This window comes from Carex rostrata, chromosome 20, assembly GCF_964058835.1.
Source record: "Carex rostrata chromosome 20, lpCarRost1.2, whole genome shotgun sequence".
Classification (NCBI taxonomy): Eukaryota; Viridiplantae; Streptophyta; class Magnoliopsida; order Poales; family Cyperaceae; genus Carex; species Carex rostrata.
In genome coordinates, this window is record NC_135937.1 from 5030785 (window position 1) to 5043284 (window position 12500).

At 35.2% G+C, this 12500-nt stretch overlaps 1 protein-coding gene across 1 annotated transcript; it reads left to right on the plus strand.

Annotated features, from left to right (window-relative positions):
* Window positions 1-1268: 1268 nt before the first annotated feature.
* On the plus strand, window positions 1269-12218 carry SAP (Transducin/WD40 repeat-like superfamily protein). The gene is made up of 2 exons (XM_078322416.1): window positions 1269-1550; window positions 10966-12218. The coding sequence occupies exons 1-2, from the start codon at window positions 1332-1334 to the stop codon at window positions 12112-12114; spliced, it is 1368 nt and encodes a 455-aa protein (XP_078178542.1). The 5' UTR covers window positions 1269-1331; the 3' UTR covers window positions 12115-12218.
* The last annotated feature ends 282 nt before the right edge of the window (window positions 12219-12500 follow it).

Here is a 12500-nt window from a genome sequence, read left to right on the forward strand (position 1 = left end):
AGATCTAAGGGTTTAAGATTTGGTGTTATTTAGTTTCAAATAACACCAATGTCATATTAGCCTAACTCTACATTAAAACCATAGTTGTAATGGATATTATTATAGAGTTAGGCTAATATGACATTGGTGTTATTTGAAACTAAATAACACCAAATCTTAAACCCTTAGATCTGCTTTAAGATTCGTACAAAATAAAGTGCTTGAACAGTAAAAGCGGATATTACGAATCTTAAAGCAGATCTAAGGGTTTAAGATTTGGTGTTATTTAGTTTCAAATAACACCAATGTCATATTAGCCTAACTCATTATTATATATGACACCTATCAGTTATGAATTCTGAAGATAAACCTTTTATTGCAAAGATTAAAAGAAACTTCATTGACGCAATAACTTATCGTGACAGCTATTACATTGAATTCGTGTTAAATTCGTATATAAGTCACATATAGAGAGCATAGGCTGTCGCACAATACTTCTACAGTATATATTACAATAATGATGATATAGTAGAATTAGGATTTTCTCAAGTTTATAATTTTTTTATGAACTTAACTTCAGAATTTACCGGATTGATTTATACATATGATCATTCAAACTATTGAAATCAATCTATTTCACAAATGATATATTTGTTTGTAATATTTGTAAAATTTTGAATTAATTTAATAGTGAGCCTATGGTACTATGTATATCACGGGTTGGTTCGTAATACAGATCAATATTTTCGTTTCAAAATTCTAATTCGAACCGTTCAACATGGTCCCCATATGAATATGCACTTGCAGACCGAAATATTTATTTTTTTAAAATTTGTTTACTATTTTTCAAGATAGGTAGAAAATCACTTGATCTGGAAATTATGGACCATCCAAAAATAGTGATTTTCTAAATGTAAATTACTTTGAATATCTATCAAATTTAAATGTAAACACATTAGTAAAAAAAGTACCTTTATAACTCTCATTTCTAATCCATTTAATTATCAGAATTCTTTCTTTTTTAATCGGAGTAAGCCGGCCGTAAGGTCACATTTTTATCACAAACTTCACAACCCATGTTAATATGTTATACTACACTAGGGGCTATCATTCTGTCAAGCAATACAAACACCATGAATCTTTTTGATACAAAAGAACTCGTTGCTCACCTGAGCACTCCCTCTTCTAGTCACACTCCATATATATATATATATATATATACACGCACCCAGAACTGAGAGAAGAGACGTCTTCTCCATTTTCTAAGGATTAAAACCCTAGAAAAAAAGATCAAATACAATCTCCTATCCTAGATATACATACCCACACCACAGACATTATATTGAAGAAGGATGTCAGAAGAGAGGCAGAGAGGAAAAAATGTAGGTGGAAGCAACACGGTAGCACGACGGCACAGTCTTACGGGTGAAGCATCACCATCTCGGCGACGATCTTCTGTGGCGGTCTGGCCTGAGCATTTTGTGGAATCCGTTGCTGTTCAAGTTGCCGTTGACGCCACCTTATCAGAAGGAAGGCTTGCTGCTGGCCCTGCCATTGTCCATTTTTTCCAGGTTAGTTTCCCTTAACATGTTATATCTGTTTTTTTTTTTAATTTAAATTTGTAGTTTAGTTTCTGGTGCTTGTTGCATTAGTATTATAAACATACTGTTTGTAAACTGTTTGGTCCGGTTGTTAAGGGAAAAAAGTGTAGAAAGCGAAAAGGATAAGGATTTTGTTATTGTTTGACATGTTGCTTTTGATATATATGTTGCGTTGGTTGTGGTTTGGGGGCATTTACTTCTTCCATAGAAACAGGAATCAGGATTTGTAGGCAAAATGGGGGGATACGGATATACCCCATTACTCATAATAGGGGAAACATGAAGCAGCACAAGAGAAAGGAAGAGTGCCTTTTATGGATAGACATAAAAATTTAGTGTTATCTGTCTGTCTTGTCTTCTTCTAATATTTTTCTCTTTTTATTTTTTCTTTTATGCCCTGTTTCTCTCTCTATTCCAAGTAAGAGGCAGAAGCTATACTTAGGCCCATCTTAAAGTAGCTTCCTGTCTGAGCTTTATCTTCCCTCCTCTTCCTCTCTCTACAGTACTCTTTCTGCGTATGCATTCAAAATTAGAAATTAAAAGAAGCCTTGCTGGTTCTTTGATTCTTTCACCATGGTCTAGATATCTAGTGACTCTATACTCTTGTAGGCATTGTAAGAGGAGCACTAAAAGCACGACGCTATTGTCACTGTTCCTCTCTCTCTTTCTATATTGTGAAATACTGAGATTCGATTTATTTGCGATTATTATTATTATTTTTACTACTTTGAGTGGAGAGACCGAGAGAGGCAGAGGGGCTTTGATGGACGTGACATACTTTCTAGTGCAACTTTCATGTTATAAATTGTTGAACTCGCTCAGTTTGTACACTGACCTCTGCACACTGCTGCAATTGCGTGACCCCACAGAGAGAGATACCAGAGGTGTCAGTCTCGTGGACCCCACAGAGAGATACCACAGATCTCAGTCATGGTGGCGCAGTTTCGGCTTTTTTGACTTCCTATCCGTCGTTCGATCTTCATCTCCTGTTCCATCTCAGTCGTTCGTTTCATTCTTTCGGTCTTAGTTCTTTCTTGTTTTCTTTTTATTCTGCATTTATTTTCAACTACCAACGGACACAATCCCGCTAAATTGCAAAAAGGTTCACAGAGAAGGAAAACGATTGGCGCTCTTAACTGGATTCTGGATTCGGATCAGTCTGGTCAGACCAGACCCGCTAATTATTATATTAATATATATACCATGTCAAAGCATATCCAAGTCTTTCTGACATTCCGACCCCACGCTGTCAGTACTTGTATAGTAATAAAATTTTGATAAAGTTGATAAAGTTGGTAAATAAGACCTAAGCAAGTAAACCTCGGTAATGAACCAATTGATTTTATATTATGATATGATGAAAGTCTATTGGCTTAATGGCTGTGGTAACATCAACAGTTTGTTTCAAGTAAATAAATAAATAAGTATATATAAAACAGAGAGCTTCTTGGAAATGAAAGTGCGAGAAAAGAAACAATAAAAGCAGTTCTTTTTGTGCATGGGGCGGGCTAATGCGAATTCGTATCCTCTGCATTAACTCAAAAGGGAATCTTTTGAGTTAATGCATCTAAACCATCCGATTCGCTTTAAAATTAGTGTAGGTTAGATCTGCACTAATATTAAAGATCTCCCGTGTTAAAATCAGATGATCGGATTGGTTTCGCTTAAAATCAGACGGTCAAAATACATTAACTCAAAAGATTCCCTTTTGAGTTAATGCAGAGGATACGTGTTCGGCTAATGCTCTCCTCTGTCTCTCGAATTCGGATCCAGTGAAGTACCCAATCTTTGGGTTTTTGATCGTTACCGTTTGATTCGAATCTGCGGTAATCTATCCGAAGTGGAGTGCACACATCTTGAGAGATGAATTCGAATCACGAAGCAATCTCGAACGACGGATTCAAATCGGTCGGTCTCAATAGAAAACCCAAAGATTGGGTTACTTTAGGGGATCCGGACCCCTGTCTATCTCCTGCCAAGACCACCCCACCTTTCTCCTTTCTTGCTTTTTTCTCTGTGACGCGATTCGATTCTTGTTTACCGATCTCCAGGCGAGACCGGTGTCACCGATCCAGGACAGGAGGAGTGAATCTCTTTTCCCAAAATATATTTTTTTTACAAAGACATTCCAAAACCAAACCCCCTCTTGCTCCTCTTTTTTGTTAAACAATTCAAACCTGGTCTCTTTTTTGCCCTTTCCATCTTTCTTTAAAGGCTCATATAGCGCAAGAGATGTTAACTGCACATGCTGGTGCCAGATACGGATAACATTTCCCTTTCCAACAACTTTGCTTTGTTTAAAGCCTAGTTAACCCCGCTCAAGTTTATTTTTTTGTTATATAGATTCTGATAATCGTGGGTTACATGCCTAATTGTTTGTTCTCTCTTTAAAAGTCAAGTACACTACGGTCAATTTAATGGCAATGCTGAGCTGTACCGTACGGTTTGGCGACTAAAAGAAAACAGGAGCATTGTATCTAGGTTGAATTATTATTGCTGTGTTGTACTTTAGTGTGCTTTAAAGAAGTACATTATTGTGTTTAGTACAAGGCATAGGTCACTATAATGCTGGATACGCACCAGAGATTTGAGATGTCAATTCAATCAAATTTACATCTACGTCTAATCACATCGCCTCGTCCGTTCTTTTTAGGTTTTCTCAAGCGATATCATGCATGCACAAGTGATGTGAGATAGATATATTTTCTATGAGTACTCTATGAAGTGATTAGCATCTGCATCTTTGATTGTGAATATTGCACTCATAAGGCTTCTTTTGTACATCATACACGCGTTAACAGTGGCTTGTGCATCTTAAGGTGCATCATACACTGTGACTGTTGTGCTGTCCACACTCCACAACAAAGTTGACTGCAACCCGTATGGGTATCGGTCTGGTGCGGGTTTGCAGCATTCTATTTGCACCCTTTTCGCCACTTCTATATATTCATCCATTTGTCTCCTCATTATTCAAATTAGTTCCAAAATGATCTAGACAGATTTTTCTATGGAGAATAGGGAGGAAAACACTAGCCATGGTTTGCCTTACTCGATTTGAAGTGAAAATGAGCAGCTTCTGCACAAGTCGCCCAGGGTCGAGAGGTTCCTGCCTAGTGAAATTGTTGGACAGATAAAATTTAATCTGTACCAATAAGGATCTCACATTCAACAATAAAATTTTAAAAGAATAAAATCTGAATGAGGTTACTATTTTTAATTATGACTACTTAATTTTGAAAAATGTAAGAAAATTGTGAGATTATAAACTGTAAAGATATTTGTCTAAATATGAGCATGGAATCTAAAAATTCAAACATTTACACTTTGATCGGGAGAAAGGGACAGGGTGTTGGATTTGATATTAAATGCTTTTGCTTGAAACAAATGTTAACAGAAAAAGAAGAGTTCATTATGATAAATATATGAAAAGTATTCAAAACTTGCATTATTTACTATTGCAATAAAAAATCTAATTAGGATTTAATTACAAAGAATAAAGTACGAAATAGTACTGGAGACAGAAAAAATGAAGTGGAGGGGAGCAAAGAGGAGAGGAGAAGGCAGGAAAGAACCCGTATCCTCTGTATCTCTGTAGTATTGTAGAGTATTGTAGAGGATCACTCTCACTTTACGGTTTGAGATTAAATTTCAACCGGTTTGAGATTTGGGTTGTAATAGGGGGCAGTATTTTTGAGCTTTGAGATTTGTGCCAAGTTAAAAGAACAGTCCGGATCCACCAATTAGGGAATCATTCTAAAAGATTCCCTTGTGCGGTACCAGATTCTCTGCACACTGAAATAAATCTGCTGTGATTCTAAAGGGATTGCAGGACCCTGTGATTCCAAATCTAGCCTTTCACTTTTTGGAATGCACAAATCCCAACAACACTTATTTTTTATGCACGAATCTTTAGACAGATAAATGGATGGATTTGGAATAACAGGGTCCTGCGGTCCCTTTAGAATCACAGCAGATTTATTTCCCTCTACACACTGTCCTGTCCAATGATAACTCAAAGGAAAGGTAACTGGGTTACTTAAAGAGATTTTGGATGACCTCATTTCTTCTCAACTCCCGACTAAATCAATTTGTGGTTTAATGCTTGCAATTAGCATAGGTTCCAAGAAAATAAATTTTCTTTTGCAATTTGTGCAGAGATAATTTGAGTTTTGAGAGGGGTCATATTTTACAACATGTGTTTATGTGAATTTAAGGAATGAGCCTATTTTAATTTGAATTTAAATAAAAAGTACAATTTAATAACTGAAATTGTGTAAATAAATATTGGGTGATCAAAATATAATAAAGGGTAAATTGATGTAAAATTACCCTAGTGACTCTTTTTTAATCCATAAAATGTTTCCGTGTTATTGTGAAAAGAAGTGATTTAGATTTCTTGCCATATTGAGCTCTCTACTGTCTCATAGAAGAGAAAAAGAAATGTACAGTGGTAGGTTACCTGTATTGTGTTCCACTTTTGGGTGAATGGCCCTTGTCTCTGGATAGGACCTTGTCTGCAGGATTCTTCAAAAAAGATTCATTCTTTTTTCTTTACAACCTGTCCCATAATCTGATTTTTGTAAGCTTGCAGCCTTGCATGCTCCATTTCTCAAGAATCTATCTATCTAAAATTTCGGAAATTTAATTTTGAATAGTAGTGTTAGTGAAAATGTAACTCTTGATTACTAAAAAATATGAATTGTATAGTTTAAAGGTTCCAACTGAATTAATTAATTATACTATAAAATGCTTTTGTATAAAATGGAGAAGTCTTGCTCTTTACATGTTACTTACAATCATAGTATTATACTACGTATATAATCAGGGATGGATTCTACATAGTATTAATACGGTTAATTGGCGCCATTTGTTTTCAAAATTTGTGTTTATATATAATTTTCTATATAGTTTAAAATAAATACTGTGTAGTGTAAAATAAAAATTGCATTTGTTTTCAAAATTTCCGTGTTTATATATGATATTCTAAAAGTAAAATGCTATAGGTAGTGTAAAATTGATCTTCATATTCATAATGAAAATTTTGTATGAGCGACTCATATTGTGTCTTTTTATTTAAACTAAATAAAAGCATTATAACAAACAATCTTTATTTTAATTAAGTCTTTTTATTTTTGGAAAGAAGTTATTCTAACTAGGTTCAATGTAGACGTGTTTGCATGTCACATTTTGGCTTTGCAGTGCTGGTTGAGATATCGTTTCTAGTACTGTACCAAAAGGGGACACTTGGAAAAAAAAAAGATGCTCCGTTTCTAGTGCTGTACCAATGACCTGACTCTCCATTTACTCACGGGCTACTTCTATAAACATACTATGCATCATTTGTGCCATATACTGGTATATATAGTATGTCCTTATTCAACTGTTTCTTTCATTATAGCAGAATGATATACTTGCTCTTTCATTTCTTTTGACTTTATGAATCCTTCCACTTCTTTATATATATATAGTATGTACTGTTCTCTACTCTCTAGGTTAAGGCCTACTTACAAAGGATGGCAAAGTCCAGTACAGTGCACATTGACTTCTTTTGGAGGTAGTTTGGCAATTATTAGAAGTTTGATGTAACATAAATAGCTATTTCAGCTGAAAAATTGTTGCCAGGTGTGGATTAAAAAATATGGAATAACGTTAGAACAAACTAATTTGCTATTCTAACACATGGGGTCGGATAGTTGCTTAACAGTAGCAGAATTACATTTTATTATTTTTTATTATCATAATCATCATCATAATTATTATTACTGATAATATTATTATTATCATTATTAAAACTATTTTTATTATTTAATTGATTATATTATTAACATTATCATTTGTTACTAGTTACTACTATTGTTATTTCTATAATCAACATCATCCTAATAATTATTGTTATATTATTATAACTTAAATAATCAATTAAAACTAATAATAATTATTACTGTTAATACTACTATTATTATCATAAATTATCTACTACCGGTGGTATCTTAACTATTATTATCATTCATCATCATCATCCTCTATTGGTAATAATGATATTAATAATATTGTTCCCATTGTTATTATTATAATCAATCCACCACTTACCAAAGAACGTTTTCATTTTTCAGACATTGTAAATTACTTGGGTAGGAGCACAAATTAAGGCCCTGTTCGGCTGCACAGTGGGAATGGGAATAGGAACGAGAATAGAAAAAGTTTGAACTAAAATTTACTGTTCACGTGGGAAAAAAAAAATTCAGTCCGAGTGAATTTTTTTTTTCCCACGTGAACAGTATTTTCGGGATTACATCCGAACAGGCCCTAAGGGAACACTATTCACCGTCTATTATACTTTTACTATTCGGATAGCATTATTATGACACTATATCTTTAATTTGCCAAATGAACTCTTGATGATTGATCATTTTGATGCAAAACCAAATCCTATGCATGGGATTTCTGGTACATTTATACTTACAAGCTACTAATTAGAATGTTACTAATGAGTTCACCAGTGAACAATTTAAGTGTTTGAGAATCATCTATTAGCAACTTGTGATTCATAGCACAAATTGAAATATGAATTTGGAACTGAAAATCTGGGTTAATTTACTATTGGTAACCAAAGTGGTACTTTGAAGTTCTTTCTTCTAGTTTCCCTTCCATTTTCGAAAGAAAAATATTTGAATATGTTTGGTCCAAAAAAATGTAAGAATATTTTTGCAGTACGGATCATATATGTCACTGCATGTGTCCATGCATTTTGCACGGTTATGTCGATTAAAAATAATGATGACCAGGTGCATCACAGCATCAGGAAGAATTTAGTGAACTTCTTTGAACTGGATACATTTGAATATTTCTTTCAAAATGTTCCCTTTTACTCTAGTTCTCCCAGCTTAGGTAGTATGAAACCTGAGCTAAATTCGACCTTATTTACAAGTTTAAAATATGAGCTGTTGATCTATATATTTTTTATCTATTTATAACTGTTGATCTATATTGAAATCTAATTATTTTTATATTCATTACTATGCTATATTTTCTTCTTCTTTCAATCAATTTTTCTATTTTTTATCTTATCTTCAATCATGGCCTTACATTTTTCATAATCTGCCTTGTGAAGGTTTGATATTTATTATAATTGATTCCTATATAGATAAATATCTCTTTGGTGTCATCCAGTTTCAATATCAGACATCTCTAGATAAAACTGCTAGAATGCTTTTAGGATATTTAACAGATGACTACAGTACTGGATGGGGGCTGAATTTGGTGGTTAAGGCTATGTTGCATTACTTTTCTTTCAGTTGACTACACTTTTAGATGTCTAATTATGTTTTCCTCTAAATTCCATTTTGTATTTCGACATTGTTTGATAACTGAAGATTGAATTTTTGGATTTCAAATTTGGTTAATTTTAAAAGCTAAAAAAATGAAAAATAAAAGAGAGAGAACAGAGTGGTTTGAAAGTTTGGTGCTAAGATCCTACATTACAAAAGACGCACTAAAATTTTTTTTTTGACACAGGAAGTCTTATAAAGATGATCAAAGTAGTCAAGTTACTGCACAGTACCTTTGATAAAATCAGTAAATGGCCAAAATTTCATTGAAATGACATATTTTTTACTTCTTAGCAGCTCCTTTTTAGTAACTCTATCATGGCTAATACTTGACACAGGGTTCACTCATGAATGGCTTTAATATTTGGATCCTACTTCCACTATGACTGTTCAATTTTTTACACTTCTAATAAATTAACTTCTTCTGTTTTTCTGATATGGATAGTTTTATGTTTCTACAGGTATGATTACTGTAGGAACTGTTCATCCATGTCTTTCAAAATCTTTTATTGAACTTTCTAAATAAAAGAAATGTTAATGGATTGTTCAATGTTGCTTCTTTCTTCAGGGAACATAGGCTTCCAAAGTTTGCTTTGCATGCTCCCGTTGATGTATAACTGTAACAGTCACGTATTGTCCATGAAATGGGCATGTGCTTTCTCCTTTCAAGTATTACTATACCCTCTGGTGTACAACTTTACAGTAATTTCCCACTTTTGCTTTTCTATTTCCTTTTCCTCTGAATAGCTGGGATGATTTCATTTTTACAAGGGAAATTTTATTCGTTTCTCGCCAATTATAGCTTTCTGTAACATTCAACTGAAGGAGTTAAAATATCTCTTTTATCAAACCTTTCTTCAGGGGTTATTGATGAAAAATAACCATATGGTTTCCTCTTAAAGATCAGTATCAAACTATACTTGAAGTATGTTTTCTAAAAATTTGACTGTTTGTGATCATATTTTCTCTCTTATTTCAAGACTTTCTTAAAGATATGTACCCTCACTGAAGTACAAGTGTGCTTTTCTCTTTAAGTTCGGTGGCATTTATTGCTTTGCTTTCATAACATTTATTACCCTCACTGAAGTATATTAAAGATGATATTAAAGATGTCCTGTGTCCATGTTCCAATGTCATGCCCATATATTGCTCCTGCATATGATGTTTTGATATTGAATTTTAGTTCACCTAGTTCTGTGCATATCGAAGGCAACATATGCAAACTGTTACCCATAAATGTTGTGAAAACAGTTGACAATAAAAGCCCTTAAATGACACCATTGTCGTCTTATCTCGTCCGAAACTTCCACACAGTGTTATTCAGATTTTCTCTTTAAATTTTCACTGTATCTACGTTTTTTTTTCCTCATTATTGCAATAAAAAAATAGATATATGCTTACTATCTGCCGTGTACAAGTTCTGTGTCAGTTGTAATAAGTAGTTGAGCTGCTGATAATTAAGTATAACTGTTGCTTTGTCGGCAATCTGCCACATAGGCAATAGACTTGTGTTGATTTTTAGTGGTTTCTATTATGGTATGCTTGAGGAACTTTTGTTCTATCCAACTAGAATGATATATAAAGATAATCTACAGAGAAATGAAGTCCCTGTTGAAAATAATATTTTCCTTTACTTCCAACGGTTATAGTCTCAATGTCTTATTTTTTATTTTTAAATAGTGGTATTACCACTGATTTCATCAGGAAATCATACTGTTCTTACAAGAGTCGGTTTCAATGTGTATAAATAGCATAGGATTGTACATTGTAAAGTATGAACAATCAATTAATAAATCAATAATTTAATCAATTCTCTAGTTTTATCAGTACCAAAAGACTTAGAAGAGGTCTTGAGTTGAGGTTGAAAAACTTGGCTGTTGTTGTGCATCGAGAGGTCCAGTTGGGTGCTGAAATCTGGTAGGAAATAGTTTTCATTGATGACTCCTAGAAGATCTGGCTAAAAGTTTTCCTTACTCTGTTAGTAGTTTCTTTGTTTTTAAAATAAGCACTGTTAAATGATATACCAAGACAGTTAAATTTTCAATGCTATGCAACAGGTATGCTCCACATGGCGAGGCATGTCCCAGTCCGAGATGTTGTGGCAAGATCTAACAAATCGTGTGTGGTCCCACCATCACCGGCAACTCCCAAGTTGGCGTGAAGAGTTCATTCAACTCCATCGCACTGCCCGAAATTTCCGTATGCGCCGCTCTGCCCATTCCCACCTCCTCGCCCCGACTTGTCCTGCGAAATCCTGCTGTTGTCTTTCTATCTCTGACACATACCTTGCTGCCGGCTTTCTTGATGGAAATGTCTGTGTTTTTACACTCCCTGGTGGAGAACCTATTGCAAACTTCAGCTGCCATCCCAGCCGAGACCGTCTCGGGCGCTTCTCCCAATGCATCTCTGGCCTGGCTTTCTTGTCTAACCCAACTCGTGTTGTGTTTGCCTACAGAGATGGGGATATCCATGTTGCACCATTGAATGATGGACCACTAGGGACTTCACACCGGGCCCATGCCGGGGATGTGGTGGTGGATGGGCCCTTGCTTGATTTTTCTGGCAACGACCGATGGTGGATTGGGCTCTTTGCTGGTGCCCCCGGGAGATCGTGGCATGTATGGGAGGCCGATACTGAGCAGCTTATTTATGTCGGGGGATCCTTGACAGATGCGGGTGCACTTATGGGGTGGTACATGTTGACTGATTTTGGTGCGCCAGTGGTGGGTCGGGTCAGGCTAGCCGGCTCCAGAATAGCTGTAGGTTGCTCCAGTTCAAGGATCCAGGTCATGGACTTGGATAACCCAGGGTTCATCATAAATGAGTTGGCAGTACAACAAGGTGAACTAGCTGTCGACTCGGTGGATGCCACAAGTGAAGAAAAGATAGTATACGTGGACTTGAACGGTCTTGCTAAGGTTTGCCGGGTTCCTACACTGGATGAGATATGCAGATTTGATGCACTTAGGAGAGAAATGCAAGGTCAGAATCAGGGAGAGGCAGCACGTGTGGTCGCATGCATGAATTGGGGTTATGTGATCTGTTTCTCTGGCTGGGCAGGAGCATGGGATGCACAGACAGGAGTATTCCTGTACCGTTTCAGGGAGAGGGTCAGGAATGTCGTGGCGGCTGTTGCGAATAACCGGTATGTAGCAGCATGGTCTGCTGACTCTGGCTTACACTTGTGGGATTTTGGTGTGATGTAATTAGGAATTCATTTAGTTTAACTAAGAAGATGTTAGGTGCCTTTTACTTGGTATGGTATATATTAGTATCATTAATCGTTATGATTTATCATTGTTGTAACAGATGTTATAACAGAATATCTTTCCAACTTGCTGTAGGCCTATTCTTGGGATTTAATGTTAGTCATTTATTGAAACTATATTATCAAACAACAATTAGGTCAAAATATTTCCAATCATTTCCTGTCAATTGTGTAACGCATGAGGGAGAGAAAATGAGGATGAAAATTTCAACAGCAGCCAGTTGTAATATTTTTGAACATGACATAAAACTGTTACCATGGACATGTGAGTTGTTTTGTTAATAATTTCATATTCTTAGGAATAATCTTACATCTTCTGGCCCA

Excerpts from the sequence above, each read along its gene's own strand:
- SAP (XM_078322416.1), top strand. The coding sequence starts at position 1,332 with ATGTCAGAAGAGAGGCAGAGAGGAAAAAATGTAGGTGGAAGCAACACG. Across the intron at positions 1,551-10,965 it reads CCATTGTCCATTTTTTCCAG|GTATGCTCCACATGGCGAGG; the intron begins GTTAGTTTCCCT and ends GCTATGCAACAG.